This window comes from Mauremys mutica, chromosome 21 (assembly GCF_020497125.1).
Source record: "Mauremys mutica isolate MM-2020 ecotype Southern chromosome 21, ASM2049712v1, whole genome shotgun sequence".
Lineage (NCBI taxonomy): Eukaryota > Metazoa > Chordata > Testudines > Geoemydidae > Mauremys > Mauremys mutica.
In genome coordinates, this window is record NC_059092.1 from 9,995,920 (window position 1) to 10,023,918 (window position 27,999).

The 27,999-nt window shown below is 49.1% G+C and overlaps 1 protein-coding gene across 2 annotated transcripts; it reads right to left on the reverse strand.

Annotated features, from left to right (window-relative positions):
* Positions 1 to 9: 9 nt before the first annotated feature.
* Positions 10 to 27,998, reverse strand: SLC2A5 (solute carrier family 2 member 5). Of its 2 annotated transcripts, none has more exons than XM_044996352.1 (12): positions 27,947 to 27,998; positions 17,553 to 17,651; positions 15,434 to 15,594; positions 14,516 to 14,640; positions 11,168 to 11,320; positions 10,950 to 11,075; positions 8,714 to 8,901; positions 8,192 to 8,302; positions 6,645 to 6,746; positions 6,075 to 6,150; positions 3,814 to 3,941; positions 10 to 2,596 (listed from the first exon to the last, which is right to left on the reverse strand). In XM_044996352.1, the coding sequence occupies exons 2-12, from the start codon at positions 17,646 to 17,648 to the stop codon at positions 2,360 to 2,362; spliced, it is 1,503 nt and encodes a 500-aa protein (XP_044852287.1). In that variant the 5' UTR covers positions 17,649 to 17,651; positions 27,947 to 27,998; the 3' UTR covers positions 10 to 2,359. The 2 variants fall into 2 exon arrangements, with proteins under 2 accessions (XP_044852287.1, XP_044852285.1); XM_044996350.1 differs by lacking the exon at positions 27,947 to 27,998 and adding an exon at positions 19,091 to 19,513.
* Position 27,999: the final 1 nt, after the last annotated feature.

The following is a 27,999-nucleotide window of genomic DNA, read 5'->3' on the forward strand; positions in this document are numbered from 1 at the left end:
TTTGAGTAAATATATAAAGATTTAAAACATTTTTACTCAGGTGCTGCAAGAGACAACAATACAGCCAGGGCCTCTTTGGAGATTGGAAAGCTGTTTTCCAAGCTTGTGTACTGTGGTAACTATGGAGACGACAGGTCCGCGAGAAGAGAGGAGGTTACACAGGGTTTGTGTGTGTGTGTGTGTGACACACACTACTTGATGGTCAAAAAAATATGACTTTGCCCCAAAAATGAGCATGACTTGATCAAAGGTTTGCAGGTTCTGCCAAATACAGTCCAAAATGTAAACCCCACTGGGTAAATTCATGTCCTCAGGGATCTCCAACCATCCAGGTCTTGGTTCCAACTAGCAAATAGTTGTGTTTATTAAAATCCACTGGTTTGCGTTGCATATAGAATTCCCACATGCCCTAGACTTTAGTATGAATTAGGACATCTGAGCATTTCATATGCAATATTAAGCAGTGGACATTTAAAAAACAAACTATTAAGTGCTGGTTGGATTAAAAACCTGGACTACCGGATGTCGCTAAGGACCAAAGATGAGAGTCCCCATCTTAAGCAATGACCTACCACACCACCTGGAAGTGTCACTTTTTGAGGTTGTAAAACTCCCTCTTAAGGACAGCCAACCCTTGGCATCTCTGCTGCAGGTAGAATTTAATTGCACCCTTCATCCCCAGCTCCAGCCCCCAGTGGTGCGACTGGCCCTCAGCACCGCTCCCACAGGCCACCTGGAAGGGTTACCCAACAAGAGCAAGCCGGCCATCCTGACAAGGCCCTCGATGTACTGAGAACGTTTGCGACCAGCAGCCATTTGCAATGCAGAGACCTCTCTCCGCCTGCGCCATAACAGCCGTGGGCAGAAGTTTTCATCCCATCAGATTTATTTACAGCTATAAACCAATCGCTCCAGCACAACTTAGCAAGAGCCTTTTCTGCATTAAGGGCTAACGTTACCCTCTTCCTCGCCAGTTCTTTCCAATAACCTCCCTGTTTCTCTAGCTATTGCCACATCAAGGATCTTCACACTTCTGCCTGAGGGAGCTTTTGCCCACTGAGTCTCAGAGGCACCAGCTTCCTCTGTCTGGTTAGGAGGATTACAGCAGAGGGAGAACCACTCCGTTTTCCTTGGGTGGCTCTTCAGGCAACGTTGGCTTGAATGGTGGAGTGGGACGATACTTCCAGCGATGACGAAAGCCAGAGCGCGCTCCCAGGGGCGCTCAGCCTGCTTGCTTGGCACTGACCTGGGGAGGAGTCTAGTTAGCTTCAAGCTGGTGTGTCCCAGCCCTGCTACGTGTGACGGAAACTGCATTGGAGAGAGTTAACTGGACAGGCAGCACCGGGGGCAGCTTTAGTGGGGGTCCATGGATTCAACGGCACCCACTGAAATCATGAACCCGGGGGTGCAAAAACAGCCAGAGTAGCAGGCGGGGGGAGGAGGAGGAGGAGCTGCGTTTGCTCCTTTGCTGGGAAGTCAGACTTGGCTCGGACCCTGCGTCACGGTGGCGCCGCTCCCGGCCACGTCACTGCACAACGTTGTGTGATGCTACAGAGGCCCAAAGAGTCAAATCTGCCCGAGGGAGCACCGGGGCGATACCCCCAGGTGTCCCGTGGCAGCAGGGACGCAGGGGCAGGGTGTTAGGCTTATGGCAAGGGCTCTCCCCCCTCTGCACGGCCAGGTCTGGATGCCCCACACTGCATCCCAGGTGGGGTCTGTCTTGCTGCCGGATGGGCCCGAAGGCAGCTGCACAAAGCAGGTCCTGAGGGTGGGCCAGGGCCCTGCACTGACCCACTTCCTACCCAGCCCCAGAGCATTCATTGTACCATGCCTTTGGTATCTTTTTGTTTTGTTTTGTACCAGAGTTATGCTGCTCCCATTGAATTGGCAGCCTATATCCACCAGGGGACAGCACAGCCTACTGGCCAGAGCAGGGCTGGAAGGCAGGCACTTGTGGGATCTAATCCCGGCTCTGCAAATGACTCTGTAAATTTCACTGCCTCGGTTTCCCTATCTGTAGGACAGGGACAGCGATACCCACCTCTCCAGAATTTGGACTAGTTTACAGAGCATTTTGGACATGCTACTTAAGCATTAAGTGACAATGTTTTGCTGCCTGAGAGTTAGGGTCCCCAGTTAGCTCAACTGTGAATGCAGAGAAAGGAGATAAATTTTCTAAACCCAAACATTGCCACCAACATTCATGCTAGTGCTGGCAGGGAGCAACTAGTGCGACTCTGCTCTCTGGCTTCTTTGGAAACTCTCCCACTGTGGGAGACATGCAGAAAAAGTTTGAATGAAAAAGCAAAGGTCCAGCCAGGAAGCTGCTCCTCCACTGAAGAGGAAACTGTGGACCGGTTCAGAGCCCACTGACGGAGTATCCTTCTTCGTTCTTCTTCAGTGTCTCCAAGGCAGGCTGGAAATCATTCAGATTTTCCTTGTCCATCTGGATTTCTACCTTGTTCCTCTTGGCCATGCTCTGATTAATCTCCATGAAGGTTTTGCCCTTGGTTTCAGGGACAATGAAGAAGATGTAAATGACGGTGGCCAGGCAGATGGCGCAGAAGACAAGGAAGCAATAGGATCCAAGCCCTTTCTGGAGGAATAAAAACCAGAGAGGAAGGAGTCAGGGAACATGTAGGGGATGCAGGTTATGATACAGGGGTGTGCCTGTGTCACATGGTTTGGGAATGCAAATCTCTGCAGCAGCTGTAAAAAAGGCAGCAGCATAGGCCCTTATTTAATGTAACCAGGTGAAGATAGCCAAGGTGCTGGGTTCACAGCCCCGGGGACTGAAGGCCTGTGTTTAGCCACAGAACCGGCACAGCCTGGGCTGTGGACCTGATCCTTGTGTCTTGCACCTTGAGTTGATCATTCACACCCGGCAAAGCGAGTGGCAAGCACCCCCAGTTCTAAGGCAGTAGTGGTTTTACACCCACTTTGCACAGGTGTGAAAGACGACAAGGCAGGGTGGGTCAGGCACCATCGTGGTACAAGCTGCCCCACACAGTCATGCCAATGCACGTCCATGCTGAGTTAGAGGGATCACTTCCCACGGGGAGAAGTTTCATCTCCATGGCCCATTCTGGGCCCAATCCAATGCCCACTGAAGTCCGGGGGAGTCTTTCTGTTGGCTTCAGCAAGCATCAGAACAGGCTGTTAATCCTGTCTAGCTAAGCATTTACATCGTACTCACCACTTTGGTACCTGAGCACCTTAAAATGCTCCAGAAATCTCTCCCCCGTTTCTCCTGAGACTGCCAGCAAGTGGTGGGGTGGCGGGGGGAGGGGAAGGAGAGGGGCTGAGAGTTTATCTATCCACATTTCACACCCATGCAAAGCGAGTGGAAAACACCCCCAGTTCTGAGGTGGTAGCGGTTGTCGGATATCAATAGCTCGGGTCACTGCTGACCTGCGCTGGATTTGAACCAGTGACCTAGAGGTGAAAGACTATAAATATCTTTAATTCCCCCTGAAACATCTACTCCCCACCATGGAATCCTCGGGATGACTTTTGTAAACTTTCAACATCTCTGAATTCAGCACTGGGCAAGGACCTGAAAGAGGAACTAAGATATACTGGGGGCCAGATCCTCAGCCGACATTGAAGTCAATAAAGCAATGCTGATTTACACCTGATGAGGTTCTGGCCCCTTATGGTTAATTCTTCACACATGCATTCTGGGACTAACTGGGGACTGAAAAAGAGCCAGTGTTCCCCTTTAAGATTATCCCCCCCATGGAGGGGGGGGAAGGTGCTTCTAACTTCAGGTGACAAACCCCCAGGAGACTCTGGAGATCGCTCCGCACTCACCTCCATATAAAGGAAGACGAGCCCCACGGTGAAGTTGCAGATCCAATGCACAGATCCACCCACCATGAAGGCCGCAGGCCGGGACGACTGAAGGAACATTTCAGTTATCATCACAAACGGGATTGGACCTTGAAGAGAAAGAAGAGTTTGAACATTTGAACAGGCATTTCCCTCGCCCAAATCCTTAGAAGGCACGACACTGAACGGACAAGAGAAGGCGATGGTTTCTAAGGCACTCGTGTTTACAAGTGCCTGGATAAACGAACTACAGGAAGAGATGGAAAAAGCAGAATGGAATGACTGTAACTAGCCATTGTCATGGTCCCGAGGGTGGCCTCCCTCGTCTCTGAGCGCACCCCTCAGCTGTCAGGCCTCGTGCCTTTGCCTTTCCTAGGGTGGACTTCTGCAGTTCTTCCACTGCTAGACTGGGTCCTGGATTACAGCCCTCTGCCTATCTACGGAGCCTACCCAGCAGGTGTGACAGGGCTCTGGGAGCCTGTGACCCGTGTTATCCAGCGATCAGACAGCCTTCTTAAACCAAACTCTTGTTTGTCCTCGCAGTGGGTACAAGGAGGAAGATGAAAAGTAAAGAAAAAGCCTGCTCTCTTATCTATCTTACCTAAGCCCCCCGCCCCGAAGGCCTGGCTTCTCCCAACACCTCACCACCTGCCTGTGTCAATCTAGTTTCTCAAACAGCTGTCCAGCAACAACCTGCCTCTCCCTTCAGAAAGTCCCTGTATGCACAGCTGGGCTGCCACATCGACGCTGCTGTTTTTTGCGGTGCTGGAGCATCTTAACACAAACAGCAGTTGCCGCGCTTTGGATGGCAGGGTGGGGACACCCTCACACTGGAGATCTCCAATGGCTTCCTTGAGGACAGCCAGCTGCCAGAACAGTTGCTGCTGTCTCTGCTAACGAAACTGGCCATTGGGGAAAATTCCTGGTGGGGGCCAGAGAGGGCAAAGCTCCCTGAAGGATAAGATAAGAACCCCACTGCTACCCATAGTTGGCAGAGAGGGGCAGTTTGCCCCAGCCCCCCTGTTTGAGAGGGCCCCAAAGCTGTGGAATTTGAGTGTCTTTGTGATGTGGCGCATGGGGTGGTCGCTCCATTCAGGTTTGGCCGAGCTGCTGAGGGAGCTGAGTCAGTCCACCGGGTCACAGCCCCCGGCCATCTCCCTGTCCCGACAGAGCAGCCCTACAACTGTGTGTGCTAGGCCCGAACGCCCAGAGTGGGGAGCCGGGCCCAGGAGCCGTTGCTGCAAGGGTTGAGCCAGGCTCTTTCTCCAACTCCTGACCCACCCGCAGACTAAGTCTCGGGAGGAGCGGCCTCAGTTTCAGATTTTGCCCACCCCCCCATACAGCCCTGATTTATCCAATTACATCCGGATCAGAAGAAAATGGGGAAAGGGCTGGGCGGTCATTCCCTGGCTAGTAAATATTTACCACCCAGGCAGAGAGAAGTTAGACTGAGGGAAGAAAAGACCTCGCCGCTCACTCACAAACACACCGCTGCGGAAACTCTGTCACTCTGCACTGAGAGTCTCCTGTCTGCAGCTGTCATTCCTGAACCAGTCCGACCATGCACATAGAAGAGGAAAGAGTTGGGGGGATTGGCAGTGTCCACGAGCCAGCGAAATTCTTGCAGGAGCTTAAAAGACGGTGCAGTGTTGGGAATCGCAGGGCAGTGTTGGGAATAGCTCCGCAGGGCTCCTCCAGCGAGCCAATGCAAAGCACCTCTGCGGCAGCAGGGCAGTGCAACTGTAAGGAGGTGCAGATCCAGGACAAAGCCTCCACGACCATGCACACGCTGCTCCCAGGGCACAATTTGGCTCTCAGGGGGGCAGCTGCCTGTTGCTCCATATGGAACATATAAATACAAGAAAGCAGCATTCAAATTAAACCAGTGTGACACCGTCCAAGGAGGGGGGTTTGCTCCAAAATGTACTGGGCACATCTCGGACACCAGCAAGACTGTGTCTTTAGAGAGCCTCTTGAAAATAGAAGATCACGTCCTTCTCCTACCAATAAAACTCAGGCAGCCCCCAGAGATCCTCCTTTAGCTGGCATGAGAAGGGGTCTGCGTGTCTAGGGCAGACAGCCCTGGTCCCTGGACCATGCGTGCACCCAGCTGGTAACCATCAGGTCTGTATCATTACTGCTAAGTCACACGGCCAAGTAGAAACACACCAGCTCATCTCTGCATCAGCTTAAATTGCTGTTTCAAGTTTATGTCTTTGTTTTACCGTCCTGTGCACACTTACTAGCTCCGATAGCGTGTCCAATGATATAGAAGATGACGCAGGCTATGCTGAGGTACTGCATCCAGGAGACAGTGGCCTGTGGGGAATTCAGTCACTGAATTACAGTCAGTTCTCGTCTAAAGTGGCCAGCAAAGTCCAGGTGCCGTTTGCAAGCAGACTGTGGGAAGCTGTATGCCCCAGGTGCTGCTCCGTGTCTGGCTGAGATCGTGAATGGGATGGGTCAGGCAGCGCCACTAGCTCGGCTGGAACCTCACTTCCCATGAGCAGACCCAAGGGGCACTACCAGAGATGCACCCTGTGGGCGAGGGTCAGAAGAACTTAGAGGGAAAGAGGGAGAAGCGACCAAATTCAGCTCTGAGCATGCTCACTGCTAACCCATGTCATTAATGGAAGCCCTGCTCTTTTCCCAGCAGGGTCGCTGCTTCCCACTGGGGTTTGGGCTGGGTAAATAGGGTGGTGCAGGGAGGCCTTGCGTATTCTCCCTGCAGCTCTGGAAATAGTGACCTTGCCCACATCCCCTAGAGGGTCCAGACAGTCAGACACTATCACCTAAGCCATCCGGGCACATACCTGGAGATTGAGGGCCACCGTTAACACTGCACAGGACACACAGCAGATCCCAAAGCCAGCGAGAAGCAGAAGTCTCCTCCCCAGGGACTCAATGATGAAAACCTGAGGCACACAGCACAAGAGGGTGAGAAAGGGGGCACCCAGGGAAGCCAGCACACCCAGTCCTGAGAGGAGAAAGTGCATGGGGGCTGTCAGCTGTTAGGGGTGGGGCGTTCTGAGGAACCTAGCGCTTTGCAGTTCTGCATGGAAGAGTCCTCTAGAATTTTAAGGGCAAGGAAGCCAACAGGGTTTTATACAAGTGTCCTAGGGTTCTCCAGGAATTACTTTAAAAGCCTCTAGAATTTAATAAAGAACAAGATCCCCTTTCTATAGGGCTTTTTATACAAGCCTGTAGGAAGTCAACAGCAGGGAGATAATTGTCCAGCAAATCCTAGAGGATGGACACCCCCACTCGAAAAAAACAAAACAAAAAACCCAATCCCAAACAAATTTACAGAGCAGTTTATATTTGTACATTCCATTGGGCTGTTTCATTAGGGAAATTCCAGTGTTACCAGTAAAGTGTGGATTGGAAGTAAAATAGAAACCATGAAAGCTGGGAAACTCCCCCGCCCGCCCGCCCTGATGCTTAACACCCTTGTAGGGCAGTCAGCAGTCCCTACCATGACTGCCTAATCCAGGCCAGGATTTAGGGAGACCCTGTGCAATGACACTGGACAGGCCAAGTTGTGCTAGTCAGTCTGAGGCAGAGAGAACCACAAGATGACCTCCTGAAGTCTCTTCCAACCCTGATATTCCATGATCCTAAGAAGGATTCCGGCCAAGTCCTGTCTCTTCTCTCCCATGAGCAGCACTGCAGCGTTTATACTGTGCTCTTCAGCCATAGATGTCAAAGCACTTCACAAGGGTGGATAAGCATCATTACCAGTGTTTCACAGATAGGGAAACTGAGGCACAGAGCAGTCAAGTGATTCACTCAAAGTCACACAGTGAGTCTCGTGCAGAACTAGGAATAGAACTGGTCCCAGGCCCTGTTCATTGCACCATGTAAAAAAGACACCTCTCTTTTCTCATGGCTGCCTGTGCATTCCCAGAGCGCAAACACCTGTCTGAGTTGAAGAGATTTTTCTCCACCCTAGCATCAGGGGTGTCACTAGCAATCAGTGATTCATAGACATATGGGCAGGCCTGTTGCATCCAAGCCCATGGGACCACACCCACAATCTCCCAGTGCAGAGATGCCATCATACCTGTCCGTTACAGGAACACAGTGGTTGCAAGGACAGAGTGCACTAATGTGAGTGGCAAGAAAAGATCTGGGGAGGAAGCTAAGTAGATCCTGCTATTTCCCCAAAGAAAGTTGTAATTGCATGCATTGGTGTAACCCAGCATATGCCCACTATTACATGGCCTGAGTTTAAGGAAACAATTCGCCTCTGTTTAGTGTGACTTGAGCACTAGGAGACTTTTCCTCTAATGGTGGAAATGAGCCCAGAAAGGTGGGCAGTGGGGGGATTAGAACCTGTAGGGCAGTGGGAGAAACTTACCGCTACACAAGTCATGACCACATTGACGGCACCTATCCCCACGGTGACATACTGCACATCGTTTTCATTCACACCTGCATTCTCGAAGATATTGTTTGCATAGTAGAAGATCTGCAATCAAACCATACCTGCGGTTATTCTTGGCCATTCATAGATGGGGGGAAGGGGAGGCTCTGAGTTTGGCTGCTTTTATAGCCTGGGGGTGCCTGACACAAATCCAAGATCTGAACGCTCCCAAACTTTGGAAACATCCACATCTGGATCCAGCTGTTGGGACTGGTTTCTTTCTCCATAAATCTCCAAATCTGAGACCTCTGGGCAGAACCCTCCTAAACAATCAGATCCTGATTCAAACTTCGTGGCATGGGACCAGTCTCATTTCCCAAGGTCTAGACTGGTTTTTTTTTGCCCATCTGGAATGGGTTCTAGTGGCTGTGCCAGCACTGCCCTACGACTCTTGCCTAAGAACCCAGGTCCTCTCCTAGTCCACCTGACGATCTTCCTGGGTGTCATCTCACCTACCGCATTAACTCCAGAAAGCTGCTGGCCCATCATCATGATAATGATGGAGATGAGCTGCCACCGCAGGGCTCGGAAGGTGAAGAGGTTGAACACGGACAGACGACCTTCCAACTTTTCCGACTGGTCTTCCCGACGCATCTCTTCGATCTCGTCGTCCACGTCGTCCCAGCCTCTCAGCCTCTTCAGAGCTAGATGGGACGAGGGAAGGGGAAGGTGGGTTTCCAGGTAAACTTGGATTTCCAGGTAAACTCAGCTAGTGGGGGGAGGCTGGAGTTACAGAAACCAGAGGGGGAACTGAGATACCCCAGAAGCAGCAGGGCAGTCTTGGCCACTTCTGCACTGTGGGAAACATAAAGCAACCAGCGACAGTCATAGGACTAGAGGGAGGGCCAGAGGGTCCTTCGTCCATATGAGCCAACAAAGGAACAATGAGAAGGGGACCAGAGTTCCCCTCGCGAAAAAGTACTTTTATCCTGGGCTTGATTATGAGGCTCAGGTTTCTTCGGAGAGCTTTGAGAGCTCCAACCCATCTTCTTGCAAACAGAGTTAAGTAGTTTGTGTTCTAGTGGTGAGAGCAAGGAACTGGGAGCCAGGACTCCTGACTCTACCACTGACTATTTTTCTTGCTCTCGGCAAATCAGTTATCCTCTCTCTGTATCCATTTCAGCCCTGTTGCGTAAAACCAGGATTATGTGTGCTTGCTGTACAGGGAAGCATAAATGAACTACTGTTTGCCAAGTGCTTTGAAAGCCTCGGAGGTACTATCAAAGGTTAGCACCGAGGGCTTAATGCACCCTAACCTGACTTTTGGTTCAGGACGCTTCCCCACAGCATATTCCCATAGATCACAGAAGTGTAGGACTGGAAGGGACCTCGAGAGATCTTCTAATCCAGTCTCCTGCACTCAGGTCAGGACTAAGTATTATCTAGACCATCTCTGACAGGTGTTTGTCTAACCTGCTCTTACAAATCCCCAATGACGGAGATTCCACAACCTCCCTGGGCAATTTATTCCAGTGCTTAACCACCCTGACAGTTAGGAAATTTTTCCTAATGTCCAACCTAAACCTCCCTTGCTACAATTTAAGTCCATTACTTTTTGTCCTATCCTCAGAGGTTAACAAGAACAATTTTTCTCCCTCCTCCTTGTAACAACCCTTTATGTTCTTGTCAACTGTTATCACGTCTCTCCACAGCCTTCTCTTCTCCAGACTAAATAAACCAATTTTTTTCAATCTTCCCTCATAGATAATGTTTTCTAGATCTTTAATCATTTTTGTTGCTCTTCTCTGGACTTTTTCGAATTTGTCCACATCTTTCCTGAAATGTGGTGCCCAGAATTGGACACAATTCTCCAGCTGAGGCCTAATCAGCGTGGAGTAGAGCGGAAGAATTACTTCTCGTGTCTTGCTTACAGTACTCCTGCTAATACATCCCAGAATGATGTTTGGGTTGTTTCTTTTTTGCAACTGTGTTACACTGTTGACTCATATTTAGCTTGTGATCCACTGTGACCCCCAGATCCCTTTCCGCAGTACTCCTTCCTAGGCAGTCATTTCCCATTTTGTATGTGTGCAACTGATTGTTGCTTCCTAAGCAGAGTATTTTGCATTTGTCCTTATTGAATTTCATCCTATTTACTTCACACCATTTCTCCAGTTTGGCCGGATCGTTGTGAATTTTAATCCAAAGCATTTGCAACCCCTCCCAGCCTGGCATCACCCACAAACTCTGTCAAAGCGTCCTCTCTCCGTCATTATCTAAGTCATTGATAAAAATATTGAACAGAACCACCAGACCCATTCCTGTGGGACCCCACTCGTTATGCCCTTCCAGTTTGACTGTGAACCACTAAGAACTACTCTCTGGGAATGGTTTTCCCACCAGTTCTGCATACATCTTATAGTAGAAGCAGCAAAGAATCCTGTGGCACCTTATAGACTAACAGATGTTTTGCTGCATGAGCTTTTGTGGGTGAATACCCACTTCTTCGGAGTGGGTATTCACCCACGAAAGCTCATGCTGCAAAACGTCTGTTAGTCTATAAGGTGCCACAGGATTCTTTGCTGCTTCTACAGAACCAGACTAACACGGCTACCCCTCTGATATCTTATAGTAGCTCCACCTCGGTTGCATTTCCCTAGTCTGTTTATGAATGGAGACCTAGCTTCAAATCCACACCCCTGGCCCTTCTCTTAGTTCTCTTGCTAGCAATGCTAAGCAGCCGTGGTTGTACCTTGTCTGGCTTGTTCTTCATTGCCCTTCTGTATCAGTAGGTACCTGGGACTCTCAGGAAAGAAGGGCAACAGGAGGAGTTCCACCACTGCAGGGATCCCAGTTAGGCCTAGTAACACCGGCCAGCCTGCAACAGACAAACCGATAACAAGGTGCCCGATGAAAGAGCTCATCCACTGAGGCGCAGCCAGAGAGCTCCTCCTCAGACCGGGGCTTTACCTTCAACGTTTCCAAGGATGTTAGTAAGACCCAGGATCTGAGCTATCAGGATGCCAATGGTGATGAAGAGCTGGGGCACCACCCCGACCGCACCTCTCAGGTTTCTGGGGGACATCTCTCCCAGGTACATGGGAACGACATTGGAAGACAAGCCTAGGTGAAGAGAGAGAGAGAGGGGTTAAGTCCTGCTCTGGGATATGAGCGCTCGCTGTAACACCCAGACGTTCAGGGACTTGACCAAGGTATTTTTCCAGACGATGACACCTGACATCCTACAGGTCACAAGGGGCTGGACGGCACTGGAGACTGGAGCTTGCTTTCTGCTGCTACATCTCAGGTTCACAGCTAGCCTAGGCTGGCAGTGGTTGAAAGCTTATTGCCATCCGATGGCCACTCTGGCCTGTGTGAAAGGAGCCAATGGCATTTTTCTCCCTCCATTTGAGCTTAGAATAAAAGAGTAGATGGCATCAGCTCAGCTCCACTCCTAGTCTGAAGGTGTCCATGGTACAAAATCCATCACCTGAGCTGGCATCTTTATTCATAGATTCATAGACTCTAGGACTGGAAGAGACCTCGAGAGGTCATCGAGTCCAGTCTCCTGCCCTCATGGTCAAGCTCAGTAGAAAGGCCATAGATTGAATGGGACCAGTCCATCAATGAGATCCAATTTCCCTCTTGCCCTTGGCAGCTGGTGTCCCAAGGCAGGGACGCGTGCGCTGTTGCTTCCCATACTGTATCCATTCCGTGGATAAACAAGGCAGTCGCTCTCCAGGGCCAACACCTGCCCATGGCACTCAATTCATGGACACAGAAACGAGCCGTTTGTCTAAGCCCCGAGGCCCCATCTATACTAGGGCTTGGGCCAAGTCGGGGACTTGGTTACAGAATAGGACTAATCACGTGCCCATAACGAGGTTAGGATTCTGAACTGCCCAAGGTTTCAACCCCATTACAGGGACACAGTTGGGTCTTGTCTCCACCACAGCTTTTAACCCTGTTGTAACCAGGTCTCTCCTGACGGGGTTATAGCTGCTGGCTAGATGAGACCCAGCTAAAAATGAAGGGTTTAATTAAGCTGAGGCGTTTGCAGCATTTAAAACAAGACGGCAGAATGGGCACAAGCTGAAAAATTAGGGTCCCAAGTTTTGGGGTAACAGTTTTGGTTTGGGCCCCGTCAGCGACTCAATAGCACAGCACCGCCTAAGCGCTAGAGCTGGGCGGAGCCAGCCGAAGTCCCCCCCAACCACTGCTGACAAAAGGCTCAGGGCTCTAATGGAGCCGGTTCCTCAAAAGGAAGCATCTTTCTCCCAGCAGGGCAAAAACTGCCAGCAGGGGGCAGACAAGTGATTCTCCACATGACCTGAGCCATTCAGCCTGCTGCCCCCGCTCTGAACAAACTAGGGTGACCAGACAACAAATGTGAAAAATCGGGATGGGGGTGAGGGGGTAATAGGAGCCTATATAAGAAAAAGACCCAAAAATCAGGTCTGTCCCTATAAAATCGGGACATTTGGTCACCCTAGAACAAACCCAGCTTCTGCTTTGAGTTTTCAGAACAAAGTCTAGTGGAAACAGAGCAGAGCAGAGCAGTTTCCTCTTCCACTTCCAGAGGAGCCAGTTGTCACAAGTACTAAGCACTCAAATGAGGCTGTTCATATGGTCTGTGAGGGAGAGAGACCCCTTTTCTCCTTTATAAACCCCCTGATCAACTGCACATTCACCAATGTGATATATGCCATCATGTGCCAGCAATGTCCCTCTGCCATGTACATTGGCCAAAGTCTCTAATTAAAGAATAAATGGGCACAAATCAGACGTCAAGAATTATAACGTTCAAAAACCAGTTGGAGAACACTTCAATCTCCTTGGTCACTCGATTACAGACCTAAAAGTCGCAATATTACAACAACAACAAAAACAGACTCCAACGAGAGACTGCTGAATTGGAATTAATTTGCAAAATGGACACCATTAAATTAGGCTTAAATAAAGTCTGGGAGGGAATGGGTCATTACACAAAATAAAACTATTTCCCCATGTTTATTCCCGCCGCAAGTTCCTCACAACGTCTTGTCAACTGCTGCAAATGGACCATTTTGATTACCATGCAAAAAGGTTTTTTTCTCTCCTGCTGGTAATAGCTCACCTTAACTGATCACTCTCCTTAGAGTGTGTATGGGAACACCCATTGTTTCATGTTCTCTGTGTGTATATCTATATCTATCTCTCTCTCTCTATATATATATCTATCTTCCTACTTGCATCCGATGAAGTGGGTATTCACCCACGAAAGCTCATGCTGCAAAACGTCTGTTAGTCTATATAAGGTGCCACAGGATTCTTTGCTGCTTTTATCTTCCTACTGTATTTTCCACTGCATGCATCCGATGAAGTGGGCTGTAGCCCACGAAAGCTTATGCTCAAATAAATTTGTTAGTCTCTAAGGTGCCACAAGTCCTCCTGTTCTTTTTCCTGATCAACTAATTGCCCTGAAAACTTTTGGAGTGAGCCCTCTTGGCTTGGGGTGTATTGTGTCAGAGGCTGACTGGAGCAGATATTGTGACACAGAGAGCACACGGAGAACGCCGGCAGTTACTTGGGAATGTAGCACTCTAAGGCCCATCAGTGTTGCCAATTGTCACCATTTTATGATGCCTCTTGTGATGAAATCCCCTGCTTCTGGAGTCAGGTAAGTATATGAGACTCAGCTTTCTCCCCCTCCCCCCTTTGCTTTGCTTTAAAAAATAAACTGTACAATAGGTAAACTGGGTCAAACAGAATCCCCCACCCACACACCTGGAACCACTCCGTTCTTCTGTAGTCCATGTAGGTATAATAGATTCCAAGGGCCCTGAACCTATCAGATAGCAGTGCCAATTTTCTACCCGTGGTAGATACAGGTAATTCCTGGAATGGATTTATGGATCTGGCCACATCTCTACTAACTTAGCTTGGAAGAGTTCTGCTTGGGGTTATAGTTTTAAGAACCAGGGAATATAAATTTTGCCCAAAATATCTGAAAAGTGAATCACCACCAGCAAGGCCACGGCTGTCATGACATATGGAACCACAGTCTATCTTAAACAGGACGCATTTATTAAAGAAAACAACTACATTTACAGACTTCCACGGAGCTCAAGTTCCAGCCTTGTCTCCTTTGTTTACCAGGAACCACACCCACTCTGCACACAGCATACAGAGTGAGGCAGACATGGAGACACTGCATTGCACTGCAGAGGGTACTGTCCCTACAAGATACTCCTCGCAAACCAACCCGCTATGACATGCTCCACCTGGCCCAGAAAATCCTACCCCTTGTTCTACCCCTGCATACCGCCTTTCACTCACCAGCGCATATTCCCACGATGATTCGCGAGAGGATGATCACCTCAAAGGTCTTTGCCACCATGGAGGTTCCCATGAGGATGGCGGGGACAATGGAGAAGATGTTATTTATCAGTAAAGTGCCCTTTCTGCGGAGAGATCGGGAGGGTGACAGTTCTAGTTTATCATCATCATTACTTGTACTGTGGTATTGCCTAAAGGCCCCAACTGAGACGGGGCTCAGCTGCGCTAGGTGCTGTACAAACACATAGCCAGACAACTGCAGCCCCAAAGAGTTTAGAATTTAAATAGGCATGACAGACAAAGGAAATATTTTCCCACTTCGCAGGTAGGGAACTAAGGCACAAAGAGGTTAAGTGTCTTGCCCAAGGTCACTCAGAATGCCTGTGACAGAACTGGCAACTGAACCCACTCCAATACGTCAACCACGAGCCTGTCCTCCCTCTCCACTATCCTCGCTCTCCTCTGGAGGATTTTTCCTGCATTTCACACAGGAAAGCAGGTAGCTGAGGAGAGAGCAGTGGGGAAGGGATCGTCAGAGACATAAAAAGCTACCGTGGGATTTAACCACAAGTGCCTTAGATAAACTAAGCTGCTTAAAAATGAAAAAGGAAGGGGCGAAGAGTGGCCCTGGCATAGCAGATTGGACCAAGTGGTACATCTGGCTCAGAGTATCGTGCGTGCAGCATGGTCATGTCCACTCCATCCACAGTGCAGCCAGATCAGTTGTTCTGCAGATGGGGGAGGGTGGATTCCACCCTGATCCAAGTGGCAACCGTTGGCCTGGCTGCATACTAGAGAGGGTGGCTATGGTAGGACACTGAATCAGATGGACTCGTGAAAAGACCTTTATTCAGACCACAGCAAATGGTTTCTGAATGGACTACGGACCGACCATCTTATGGTGCCTCGGTCACTCACCTGCCACATTGGTTCACCAGAGGACCGACCATAAGGGACCCAAAGAAACCTCCGAGTGGAAACATAGACACGGTGAGAGACCAGAGCAGTGTTTGGAAGCTGCTCTCCATCGGGATGCCGTTCCTGTCAAGGTAGGTTTGGTTGTAAAACTCTTTCATGAACTAGAAAAAGATACAAAAACAGACTTAATTGGCTTGGCGGAGGGAAAAAAATATGACTGAAACATGGTTATTCAGGTTATAAAAGCAGCAGGGGACTAAACGGGGTAAAGCTCCATTGAATAATTTCTTGGTGAAAGAAGATTTGTTTTAAGAAAAATACAACAGAAGGTTAAAGAAACCTACAGTAGAACTCTGGCCTATTTCAAAGGTCCTGCTCCGTTAATTACTGGCTTGATTTTCAATGCTCCCTTTGACTTCATTTGCAATCATGGGTGCTCAACTCTCTTGAAAATCTGGCCCTATGGTTTCTGTACACAAAGCCCAAAACACATGTTCTCCCATAATGCACATGGAAAATGTTTGTGTTGGACCACACCCTGCTTCCCAGCTGTGGTTCCCCTTAACCTCTTCAGCAGAGCTCCAAACCCTTAAGCGATGTCTACTCTTGGAGCTAGGGGGGGTGAGTCCCCGCTTGTGTAAATGTACTTGTGCAAGCTCTCATTGAGCCAGCGCCCTAAAAATAGAAGTCTAGCCAGGGTAGCATGGACAGTGGCGGCAGAGACAGGCTGTATAAAATACATACCCATGGGGTTCAGGCCAGTTTGTCCTCAGCACAGCTAGCTTGCGCCACTGCTTGCTACGTCCTGCGCTACTATTTTTAGCACGTTAGCTCTCAGAAAGCTAGTGTGAGTGTATCTAGTCGAGTCACGTGTCCAGCTCCAAGCATAGAATACAACAACAGAACTGGAAGAAACAGTGTCCAAGTTGAGTGGAAATACCTGCACTAGCTTGGCGTGAGTGGTGGGAGGGGCCGCCTGCCCACGTGTGTACCTAGGCTCTCAGATGGGATTGTCCCTGGCTGGCTAGCCCCTCCCACTGTTTGTGCTGCCGTGGTTACGCAGGTGTTTTTATTGCGCTACCTCAGTCAGAGCTAGTGTGGGTATGTGTCACGGGAGCTGGAAATTACACCTCCCAGTTGCAGTGTAGACACACTTACAAAGAGACAGGGCACAGGGAGATGTAACCCTGGCATCCCATGATAAGTGTTACCCTGGCAGGATCGCAGGCAAGACATGCATACATCGATAGGAGACCAGCAAACTATCTGGGGGAGATAAAGGTCCCATTCCTCAGTGAGGCTGAACTTGGCTTTAGAAAGCAGGATTTTAGGAAGATCATAAAAGGAGGACGTGCAATAGTCAAGCCAGGAAGTGGGAATGTTAGCACACAGAGCAGAGGGAGGGTCTGCCTGAAGATGAATTTTGGCAATACACTGGAGGATGGTGACTGGCAGATTTGGAGGAAAGAGGAAGTTGGGGTCACAAATTTCAGTTCTTGGGAACAAAGTCTACTTGTCCGTGAAGACCAGGATAGCCACAATACAGTGTTATGGGACAACTAGTTTTATAGCAAAATGCCAAAGGATGGATGCCGGAAGCCCAAGATGGGATCTTACCAGTGGTCCAGCACTCTTAGCTTTCCCTGATTAAGGATTTCAGGACAGTGCTTCATGACTTGATCTCCATCACCCCAGCTGTCTGGTGTACGTGCACAGAGAGAATTCCGCACTAGCCAGATGGCTTGTGGGGTTAGAATTCATACAGTGGGTTATGAGGTTCGGAAAGGAAAGCGCGTCAAGAGAAATACATTCAGAAAGGAAGAGGGGCAGGAAGTCAAGTGTTAGCAAGCAAAGCCTAGGATGGCAAGAACAGAGCCAATTTCAGTGCTATCCTGAAGTTATATTTCATGCCTACACACCACGATCACGGCATGCTAAGAACACCCAAGCCAGAGAGAGGAAACAGTTAGGACACTTCTTCTCCCTTGGCACCATGGTAATCCCAAGGCAGACAGAGTTTAGAAAGCCTAGACTCTGTGCATGTGCGCGCACACGCCACTGGTACTAGTCCGCCGCTTGCTTGTCTTTTCCCCCTTTCTAGGCTGTTTCCTGCACCTACCACAGCTGGAGAGTTGATCACGGAGACATTGTAACCGTACTGGAAAGACGATCCAAAGGTGGACACCAGCGTTACACCCGCGAGCAGAAGTGTCATTTTCTGCAGGAAAGAAGAGCAGTTACATGGGGTGGAAATAACTTAGGGGTGCGTCTCTCGGTGTGCGCATATATATTTTAAAAACCCAGGGCATTCGTTAAAGCAAAGGACACTGAAAAAAATTGGGCTCCTGCCCTTGTGTTTCTCCTTAGTGTAAAAAGAACGTCTGATAGATCGGTTACACTACACCTCACTTTATTCTGCTTGATTTTTCCCTTATTTGAAACTTCAGTGCAAACACCCTTTCTCTAGAGTATCAGTTGGTCGTTGAAGTCAAATAGATGCCAATAGCCAAAATAAATACCATTAAATTTTCCAGAATGAATTAAAAAAAAAATCTCTTCCCCTCGCAGTTGCTCTATTTTCTTTCTCATGGTTGTTCTGCCATCAGCATTTCCGAATCAAGCTGCTTATGGGCCCATTCTAGCTGCTATTAAACTCATTTGGAACTTTTCCACGGACGTTAGATCGTGCCCTACAGGAGCCATGCTTTGTGGTTGCACAGAGGGGAGAAATACCTGCCTTGTGCAGGGCCCGAACATCAACGTTATTCATGGGCACAGAGTCCTTGGAGTCACCAGCCACTAACAACAGCCTATAGTATCCCTTGTTGCTACTGACTTCTCAAGCTGCAGCCAGCTGTGCAGCAAACAGAGCGGCCTTTTAGAGCTCTCTAATGCACTCTGTTGTTTCCTGTGGGCAATTAAATCATATTTCCATTCAGCCATAGGTTGTTTTCTCCAGCCACCATTAGCCTTAATGGCTCAGCCTCATCAGCCCGTCTATTCTAGCACAGAGAACTCGTTCGGACTCTTTAACAGGAGGATTTCTCCGGAGTAGCCAGTAGTTTCCCCGCTGTTCACACTCAGCTTCTTCAGATGTCTCAGCAGCGTGCATGCAAAACAGAGCTGCCGAGAGGTTATGTGACAGCCCCAGGTTACGCAGTGAGCCAGTTTCAGAGGTGGGATTAGGCATTCCTGGCTTCCAGTTCCATTCTCAGTCTTCTCTACTATGCTGGGGAAGAGCCAGCCCCACCCCACCCCACCTCCAGTATTATAGCAGTGTCTAGAGGCGCCAAATGAGACCAGGGCTCCACTCTGCTTGGTGCCGTACAAATAGGCACAGTTAGAGAGTCCCTGCCCCAAAAGTTTACTGTCTAAACAGACGAGACAGACAAAAGGGGGGAGGCAAAGAGAGGCAAAAAGGACTTGCCCAGGGCTCACCCAGCAGGTTAGCTGCAGACCCTGGAATAGATCCGAGGTCTCCCAACTCCAGTGTCCTAACCACTAGGCAGCACAGCCTCAGACATAAATAGATCCGTAACCAGAATAGCCCATGAGCATCAGTTTTGGCACTGCTAACCAGCCCCCTCCCCCATTTTCCCCAGGGAAACTTTTCTGCAGCCTTCACCACATCAGCCAGAAAGAGCCAGGCAAACTCACCCCCTTCCTGCCCCTGCTGGCATCAGTGCTCTCCTGATTCTTCTCTGTCAGCTTCATTTTGGCGTGTGAGGCAAAAACGTTGATTTCAGGCTTTTATAGGCAAAGTGGGGCAGTGGACGCCCCAGGAGGGAAGATAATTCATGCTGGCTGCTCTGTGGGTGTGACAGGGAACACCCACTAATATGCTTTATGGCCCAGTACAATCAGTCTGTCCTCTGGACCTTCCTGGGGGCTGCATGGCTCTTGCATGGCTCCCGTATGGCTCCGTGTTCCCTTCCTCTGTTCAAGGCCCCGTCCCCGCGAGGGTCAGAATCTCTTGTGCCAAACCCATGTTCCAACTGGATCGCTGCCACACTCTCCCGATTGGCATTTCAAAAGGCTCCTTGCTGCAATAGCTGTGGTGAAAGCAGCCGGAAACTCCACTGCAACAGGCTGGCTCTGCCCCCGGGAGAGGAGGTTCACTTCTGCAGACGTAGCAGCAGGATCCAGCACTGCGTGGACAGAGCTACTTTCTCGCGGGCGGTAGGTTGCGCTTTAGGCAGAGGCAGCACAGTCTAGGGGCCTGAGCACAGAACTGGGAGCCAGGAACTCCTGGAGTTCAAAGCCTCTGCAGCAGCATGGGAAACGTTCATTTCACCTCGCTGGGCCCCATTTTCTCCATGTGTAAAATCAGGGTACGATCACACACCCAACAGCCCCTACTGAACCTGTATTTTCTGCCAATGATCCAGCCACTGCGTCTGGGGCCACTGCTGGAGGATGCTGTACGGCTTGGTGGGGGTGGGGGGGCGGAGGGGTTAGGCACTACGCTTTTGTATTATTCAGGAAAACATCATGCAGGCAGTTAAAGGAGCAGAGCTCTCCGAGCTCCCACTAACCACAATGGATGTTGAGGGTGCTCAGAACCTCTGAATGGCAGGTCGTGCACACTACGAGTCCTGAATGTTGCCGGTTAGTTGCAGTTCCGTCTCACACCCCAGACAAGAGAAAACCCTCGTCCGTGCCGCACAGGGAAACGAGGATAGACGCCGTTGTGTATTAACGCAGCTGTTGCTGGCAAGGCTCTGAGACTAGCATGAACAAGGGTTACAGAGACGCCGCAGACGAAGATTGGCATAGGGCCTAGAAAGCATTTGTCTGTTCTCATTTAGCCTCTGTCTCGCTCCGGGCCCATTTCAACTACAAAATGTCCCCTGTCCGAGCACTGCGCTCGAAGGGTCTGACCCTGCGGCCAGTGGGAGCCTTGCCATTGGCTTCAGTGGGGACAGGAGCAAACCCTAACTATGCGACAGCCGGGTTTTAGTCCTGCCTGTGGGCACGGGACCAAACTGGGTTAGCACCGTCTCACGGCAGCAGGTTGCCTTCCTGTTCTTTACACTGGAACGCAGCACAGTGTGCAGCATGGAGGAGCCGTTTGCGGCCGGCTGCTGGGGTGGGGGCATTGCTGCAGGTCACGGCATGTTCAGAGCAGCACATCTTGCATTTTTGCTCAGGCGTTTGATCTGCTGCTTTTGCCCCCAAGCATATTAACCCCTTCAGTCCCCAAGTCTTTCCCCACCAAATGCAAGGTGCATGCGGGGGTTGGGTGGGGGGGGTGGAAATGGCTGGCAGATGGTACAGCTCTCCTCTCCATTCCAACCCGAAAGTTTATTTTGCATAGAGCCTTGTTATTAGTTAACCAAGGCTGCACGGCCCTGATTAACTAGGAAGCGAAGTTCACAGATAGTCCCAATCACCAGGCTAGATGAAACAACCAAAACCAAACACACTCTACTCTTAAAGGCCACACTTGTTTTTATTGCTCAGTAAAATACCTTGTTCTCTTGGACTCTCGTGAGTTGCATGTGGGTCCCACATGGGTCCATTGTGTGCCTGTTTTTATTTCCCTCATTTAAGGGGCTTAACATAAAACTGGGCACAGAATTTAGACTCAGCATTTTCCACCCTGGCTTATATTTTTGGCATCCATTGATGGTTCCTCCCCAGCACTGTGCTGCAGGTCATAAAAGGAACAGGTTGGCCATTCAAACCAAAGTAAATTATTGGAGCTGCTGTTGATCCGTAATTTTTCTTCTTCCTTAAGATTTCTTTTCGGGGTTTATAGACTAACAGACATTTTGCAGCATGAGCTTTCGTGGGTGAATGCTCATGCTGCAAAACGTCTGTTAGTCTATAAGGTGTCACAGGATTCTTTGCTGCTTTTACAGATCCAGACTAACACGGCTACCCCTCTGATACTTTTCGGGTTTGTTTGTTTTCAATACCCAGTAGTTACTGTTTATTCAAAGTCCCTTTCGAGCTAATCCAAATCAGAAACACAAGTCATGCTCACGTGAGAGGTGCTAAAAACGACTGCGCTAACAGTGCACAAACAATGCTGTGCAACAAGGTGAAAGACAATACCGGCTTCTGGCTGTAATTAGGGCTAAGCAACCTACGTAGAAACAAGACCGGTGGAGGGATAAGGAGGAAAACGAAAAACCTTAAAGCAAAAATTATTCAGGGCAACAGATAAGTCCAGAAATCTTGGGGAAGGGCATTGGTGATCCATAAATATACTCATTCCTAAACAGCTTCATTCTATGCAAGCTAAAACCTACTGAGCACAGCTGGCTTTCCAGGAAGGATTCCTTCCAACAGCAAAAAAGTGATCAGTGCCCAAAATTAAATTGCATATGCAAACACACTGGCAAAGAATATGTAGTGTGTTACTATAGTAGCTGATCCACTGGAGGATAACCGACTACTACTGCTAGCAGCTAATAGAAGGAGGGAGCTAAATTACTGCTTTAGAACACATAGTGGAGGACAGTGCTGTGGTGCTGAACAATCCTGGGTTTAAAAATCCCGCTGATGACCCTGTGTGGTAAGGGGTTGGTTATGCATGGATGCCCCAAGGTCTCATTTCTCTAATTAAGCTTAACTCTGCAGGGACCCCCCACTCCCCCAAGAGCCACATCTCTTCCGTATGGGCACAACCCCCTTTCCTTTAGAACTTAAAAGTAAGCAAGAATGTATGCAAGGCAGCGTCGCCTCTCAGTGCAGGAATGAAATCCCTGCACCCACACTCTGGCATCGAGAAATATTCAGTAAAGAATCGTGCAGTGCTGATATCCGTACACAACACGTGCAAGTGTTGGGAAACGAAAGGACAACATATCCAAGTACACACTGGGCCAAAGATGCAACGGACTAGAGAGAGCAGCTATTTAAGTGGCCAGTTTGCCATTCTTACCAGAAGGAGAGAAATTAACGAGGCCTAACCTCACGCTTTTATTGGCTGAGAAGAATCTCACGGTGAAGGAGAATTAATCTGAGAGCAGAAGTTTGTGAATTGCTGGGGGCCCACAGAGAGCCAGCTGGTCCCACGATCTCATCTCGCCTGTTTCCAGCTTTCCTGCTGTTACTTTCTCCATGGAAGCAACCGCTGTAGTTGCCACAGTGATGTTATACATAGAGCCCTGAAAAAGCAGCAAAGAGTCTTGGGGCACCTTATAGACTAACAGACGTTTGGGAGCAAGAGCTTTCATGGGTGAATACCCACTTCGTCGGATGCGTGTAGTGGAAATTTCCAGGGGCAGGTATATATAAGCAAGCAAGAAGCAGGCTAGAGATAACGAGGTTAGTTCAATCAGGGAGGATGAGGTCCTCTTCTAGCAGCTGAGGTGTGAAACCAAGAGAGGAGAAACTGGTTTTGTAGTTGGCAAGCCATTCACAGTCTTTGTTTAATCCTGAGCTGATGGTGTCAAATTTGCAGATGAACTGAAGCTCAGCAGTTTCTCTCTGAAGTCTGGTCCTGAAGTTTTTTTGCTGCAGGATGGCCACCTTAAGATCTGCTATTGTGTGGCCAGGGAAATATACCTGCCCCTGGAAATTTCCACTACATGCATCCGACGAAGTGGGTATTCACCCACGAAAGTTCATGCTCCCAAACGTCTATTAGTCTATAAGGTGCCACAGGACTCTTTGCTGCTTTTACAGATCCAGACTAACACGGCTACCCCTCTGATACATAGAGCCCTGAATGGATACAAACTGTGTATCCGCATCCAATCCGTGATCCACAAACATGGTCCATGGATGTAGCAGATATCCACATATTCGCCGGGCGCTAGTTGTAGGATTGCCAATGGGAGGGGGAAGTCTCCTATGTGATTTGAGGGGGATGAGAGGGGCTCATGAGAACTTCTCTATTAAGATGTGGTCCACTCTGTGGAAAAAAAGATTGGCAAATCCTACTGTGGAGGAAGAATTCAGTAACAGATCCTTGTCTAAGGACAGACAAAGGAACATTACAAGCTCAGATTTTACCTCGTTATGTCTGTGCAGTTCCATGGATTTAAGTTTAGTAGAATTTTGCTGTTAAAAAAGCTACGTTGTAACAAATTAATTGCCAAGAAAACACTTTAGGGGTATCATTTGTACACTAGGCAGAATTTCACATCGGCAGTTGTGATGGATCTAAGAATCTCCTACTCCAAAAAAACATGGGACCATACCATTTGAGCTGAAGGAGAATCTCCTTAGCAGTACAGAGCTTATGGCACACAGGTAAAGCAGAAAGTAATTTCCTTTGGCAAAAGCCAAAAACGTTAACTCATCTCAGAAACATTCTTAGGATTTAAAAATGGAAACAAAAATAGGTCTCCAGTGCTGGTAAAAACAATACACACACACAACCCACAACCAGCTGCCCCCCAATGGCTTAAAATGCTGCTTGTTTCGTAATGAAAAACCACAACACCAATTTGAATTTCTTAACAAAATACTTAGCTCCTTGAAGAAAGAAGCTACCAAATAGCTTAGAGCTCGAACAGCAGCTTCCTCATCTGGCAGAAACTGCTTCTGTCTAGTAGTTCCCGACTCTTCTGCATCTCTATCATCATCGCCAGTCTTAACGGAACACAGGTGCAAGATAGAACAGTAATTGCAACAACAATCTGAGCATGTATTGGCTCTTCTAACCAATCAGAACACAGCAAGGGCAGTTGGGAGTTCAAGTGAACCCATATGCAATAGAACTCTCAGGTAATTACCTCCTTTGGCTGCTGGATTAAAATGTGCCGAGCACATGAACGCTGCCCAAGCCCGAGGTGATATGCACTGGCCTGCCCAGGGGTAGTTCTAAATTGGATTCCCAGTCCCATGTGCCCCTAGGCTGAGAGGTGCTGGGAGTGTTGCATCAGCAGCACAATCAGTTCCAGGTTTGGGGGAGATGAGGGGCTGCGTAGCTCCATGCAACAAACAAACTCTCTGCCCATTACGGAGGAGAGACGAAGCTCTGAAGGGAACTCTGGCCAAGCAACCACAACCAGATGGTTGATGGGGAACAGGATGAGATAGGGAAGGAAAAGATCTTTCACAACGTGAAAGGGCCATGGAAGTCATCCCTCCCACGCGACAAAAACGCTGCCCTACCCCGTAAGCAAACCAGACCAAGGTGAGCGGTGCAATAAATGCCCTGTGACGGGGGAGGGCAAGGATTTGTAGTTGGCAGATGTCTAGTTCTTTGTAGCTCTGCCTATCTTATCAAGGTCAATTAGCACCACGCAGCTGGCAGCGGGAGAGGAACTGTAAACAGATCGATACGGGGAGGGCTGCTTTACCCTGCAACCCAAACCTGCAGCTGTTGCATGTCCACCCACCCAGCCTTCTCATCAGAACCAAGACCAGAGAGGACCACCAGATCACAGGCCACCAGCCAGCACCCAGCCACCTCCACACCAGGCCCAACAACCGGAATTAGAACAAACTATTAGCACCTTCAGGAGGCTAAACTATGCGTTCCACAGGCAGGGAACAGGAGGAAGCAAGGTGGACCCATGCCTGAGGCCTTGTCATGCCAGGGTACTGATTAAGGGAGATATGTCCAGATGATCCCAGCAAGTAGCCAATGACCCATGGTGGAGGGGAAGGAGACAAACAAAAAAATCCAGAATACATTGGGTGGGTGGGGGGAATCCCTTCCTGACCTTCTACAGTTCACCATTTGAAGCCCTGAAGCATGAGATCTCAGGACAACAAGACAGAAGGGACCCTCCAGGGCTACCCAGCATAGATCCCCACCACCACAGGCAATCCCAGCATACGAACTCACTCATAAATTTATCGAGCTCTATCTTAAAGCAAGTTAAGTTGTTAGCCCCTATTTTGTTTTGTTTTAGAAGATCCTCATTCTCCCAAGATAAACACACTCAGAAGTTCATAGAGTATTCTGGGACGGCAACAAATATGTGACAACCTAGGACTTCCCAGGAATCAATCTGCTGCATGCCACGTCATTCAGAACTTCACAGGACAGAAACCTCGGCATCCTGCTTCTAAAGCAGGCCCCTGCCCACTTGGAGAATCTCCTTTAACTCACAGCAGTACAGATTTTGTGACACACACTTGAGCGGTGAGTGGGGGCCTGTAACAGGCAGGATTGACCCTTTAAGGGCCAGTGGCCTGGGGTCAACCAGCCCTGGTCAATGATCAGACCCAGCAGAAAAGGGAGTAAGTGATTATAACCACCAGCAAGTGACTCAGTTGAGGGTGGACTGCAGGGAGAAGCTGCAGGAAGGGATAGGCTCCTGCAAAAGTCCCCAAGGAAGGTTCGGGGTGGAAAGCCCCGGGAGTCATGACTGGGTAGAAAGCCCCAGCTGGAAGTTTTGTTTTTCTTTTGTGAGCTCGTGGTCATCTGGACAATAAATGGAGACCAGAACCAAGGGCTAAAGTCTAATTTGATGTAGCTAATAATTCTCCAGGAAGCCAGTGTGTTACAGGGCACCTACCCAAACACGTACGCACACAGTCCGCTACAGGACGGGTGCAGACATACAGCATCAGTGGATAGGACCCAGGACTGCGACCCAGGACACCCAGATTCTGTTCCTGGCTCAGGCACTGACCTAGGGTGACATGGAGCTAGTCGCATCTCTTTCTCGGTGCAGCAGCTCGCGGTGACCTCTGGTGGCTGAAAGGTGCCACCAGAATGCAAATAATAAAACAAATCCAACCAACAATGTATTTGTACCTTAAATATTCCCCTGGTGTTTCATTTCCTTTACAAGTTGCTTATAGCACCAGCTGGCCAGAAGAGTTGTTATTTCACAGTCGTGGTTTCATTTCAACCAACACACGTCAAAGAATTTTCCAGCTCACTATGTCTGTGCTTCACCCCTGCACCCAAATCCAAAGAGGAGAACTTGTCTGGAGACACTGGCTACAGTTCGGCTTCCCACAACCATTCCTGCACCCGTGATGGGGAGAAGTTCTTGTGTGTGTGTTTGGGGACTATCTGCATTTCATCCTGCTGTCTGGCCTCACAAAACCAGGAGCTGAAGAGAAGTCGAATTTCGTGGTGAAAGTGGCAAAATATTTAAAGCTCCCAAGTTTGAAGTTTTCAGCATCAGCAATGGGTTCCAGGACGGGAAGTTTCAGCCCCAAAGGACTCGGTTGGAGAAAATCAGTGTGTGAGCAACAGCAAAAGGGGAGGAGAGAGCGGGAGCTAGCACTGAACCATAAATCACTGTTCGTGACTAATGAAGAGATTATTGGTGAGCGAGAGAGACCACACAATGCAGCTATGCTTGAAAACTGGATTCTGAAACCCAGGGGGTTGGAGCGCTCCGATTACACAATGATGGAGCGGTTATAAAATCCTGGATTGATCGGTAAAGAACACCACAGACAAAGACACTAAAATTTAGGTGTTTCCCTCTTTTTACAATAAATACTACAGCCCATTTCCTCTTCCCCATCTGACTAACGGGCCACTTTACCTTGAATGGTCCCTTACAGTACGTACTAACTCAGGGCTTGGCAACCTTTCAGAAGTGCTGTGCCGAGTCTTCATTTATTCACTCTGATTTAAGGTTTTGCGTGCCAGTCATACATTTTAACGTTTTTAGAAGGTCTCTTTCTATAAGTCTATAATATATAACTAAACTATTGTTGTATGTAAAGTAAATAAGGTTTTTAAAATGTTTAAGAAGCTTCATTTAAAATTAAAATGCAGAGCCCCCAGACCGGTGGCCAGGACCCAGGCAGTGTGAGTGCCACTGAAAATCAGCTCGCGTGCTGCCTTCGGCACATGTGCCATAGGTTGCCTACCCCTGTGCTAACTACTCATGCTAAACCATCTGTTCCCCTTTGCATTTTGCCGGGAAGCTGGGAGTACCTTTCCCAGCCCCGACGAAGAGCCCTGTGTGGCTTGAAAGCTTGTCTCTCTCATGGACAGAAGTTGGTCCAACCCACCTTCTCTCCCTAATATCCAGGGACTGGCACAGCAACAACTACACTGCATATTTCGGGCAGCGGCTGTCCTTTTGTTGTGTGTTTGTACAGCACCTGGCACAATAGGGTCCTGGCCCATGACTGCAATACAAATAATCCAAGATCTGCCCACAACCAAAATGTGTACAGATCCTGCCGTATATCCTCCTGCTTTGGCTGCGCATGGGACTTTCCTTCATCACACTCGCCAACAGGAGACGTGGCATGTTACTGACTGCGAATGGCGTGGATGGGACGAGCTGACAAGGCCCGTTTACTTTGGAGGTCACTCGGCCGCTGTGGGAAGGGTGGGCTGGATGTAGAATCGGAGGCAGCCACAAGAGCAGAGCTACTTATTGCTAAGCTGCATTATAAGAAAGAGCAAAAAAAATATACACAAGTTTCTCAGTGTATTTCATATATGTTGTGCCCAGCAGAAACCACAGTGCCGGCTGGTGTCCCACTGCCCACCTCAGAGCAACCCTTCCCTGCTTGACCAAAACTCACTCCCAGACACCATCAGCCTTTGTTACTTGGCGGAAACTCCGGGAATCCCACACAGCAGCTTCTGAACCCAGCTTCTGAGCCCTGCGAACTTACCCCAATCCTGGGTGCGCAGGTCTGCGAAGGCTCCGGTCCCGTCTCCGCCGGCA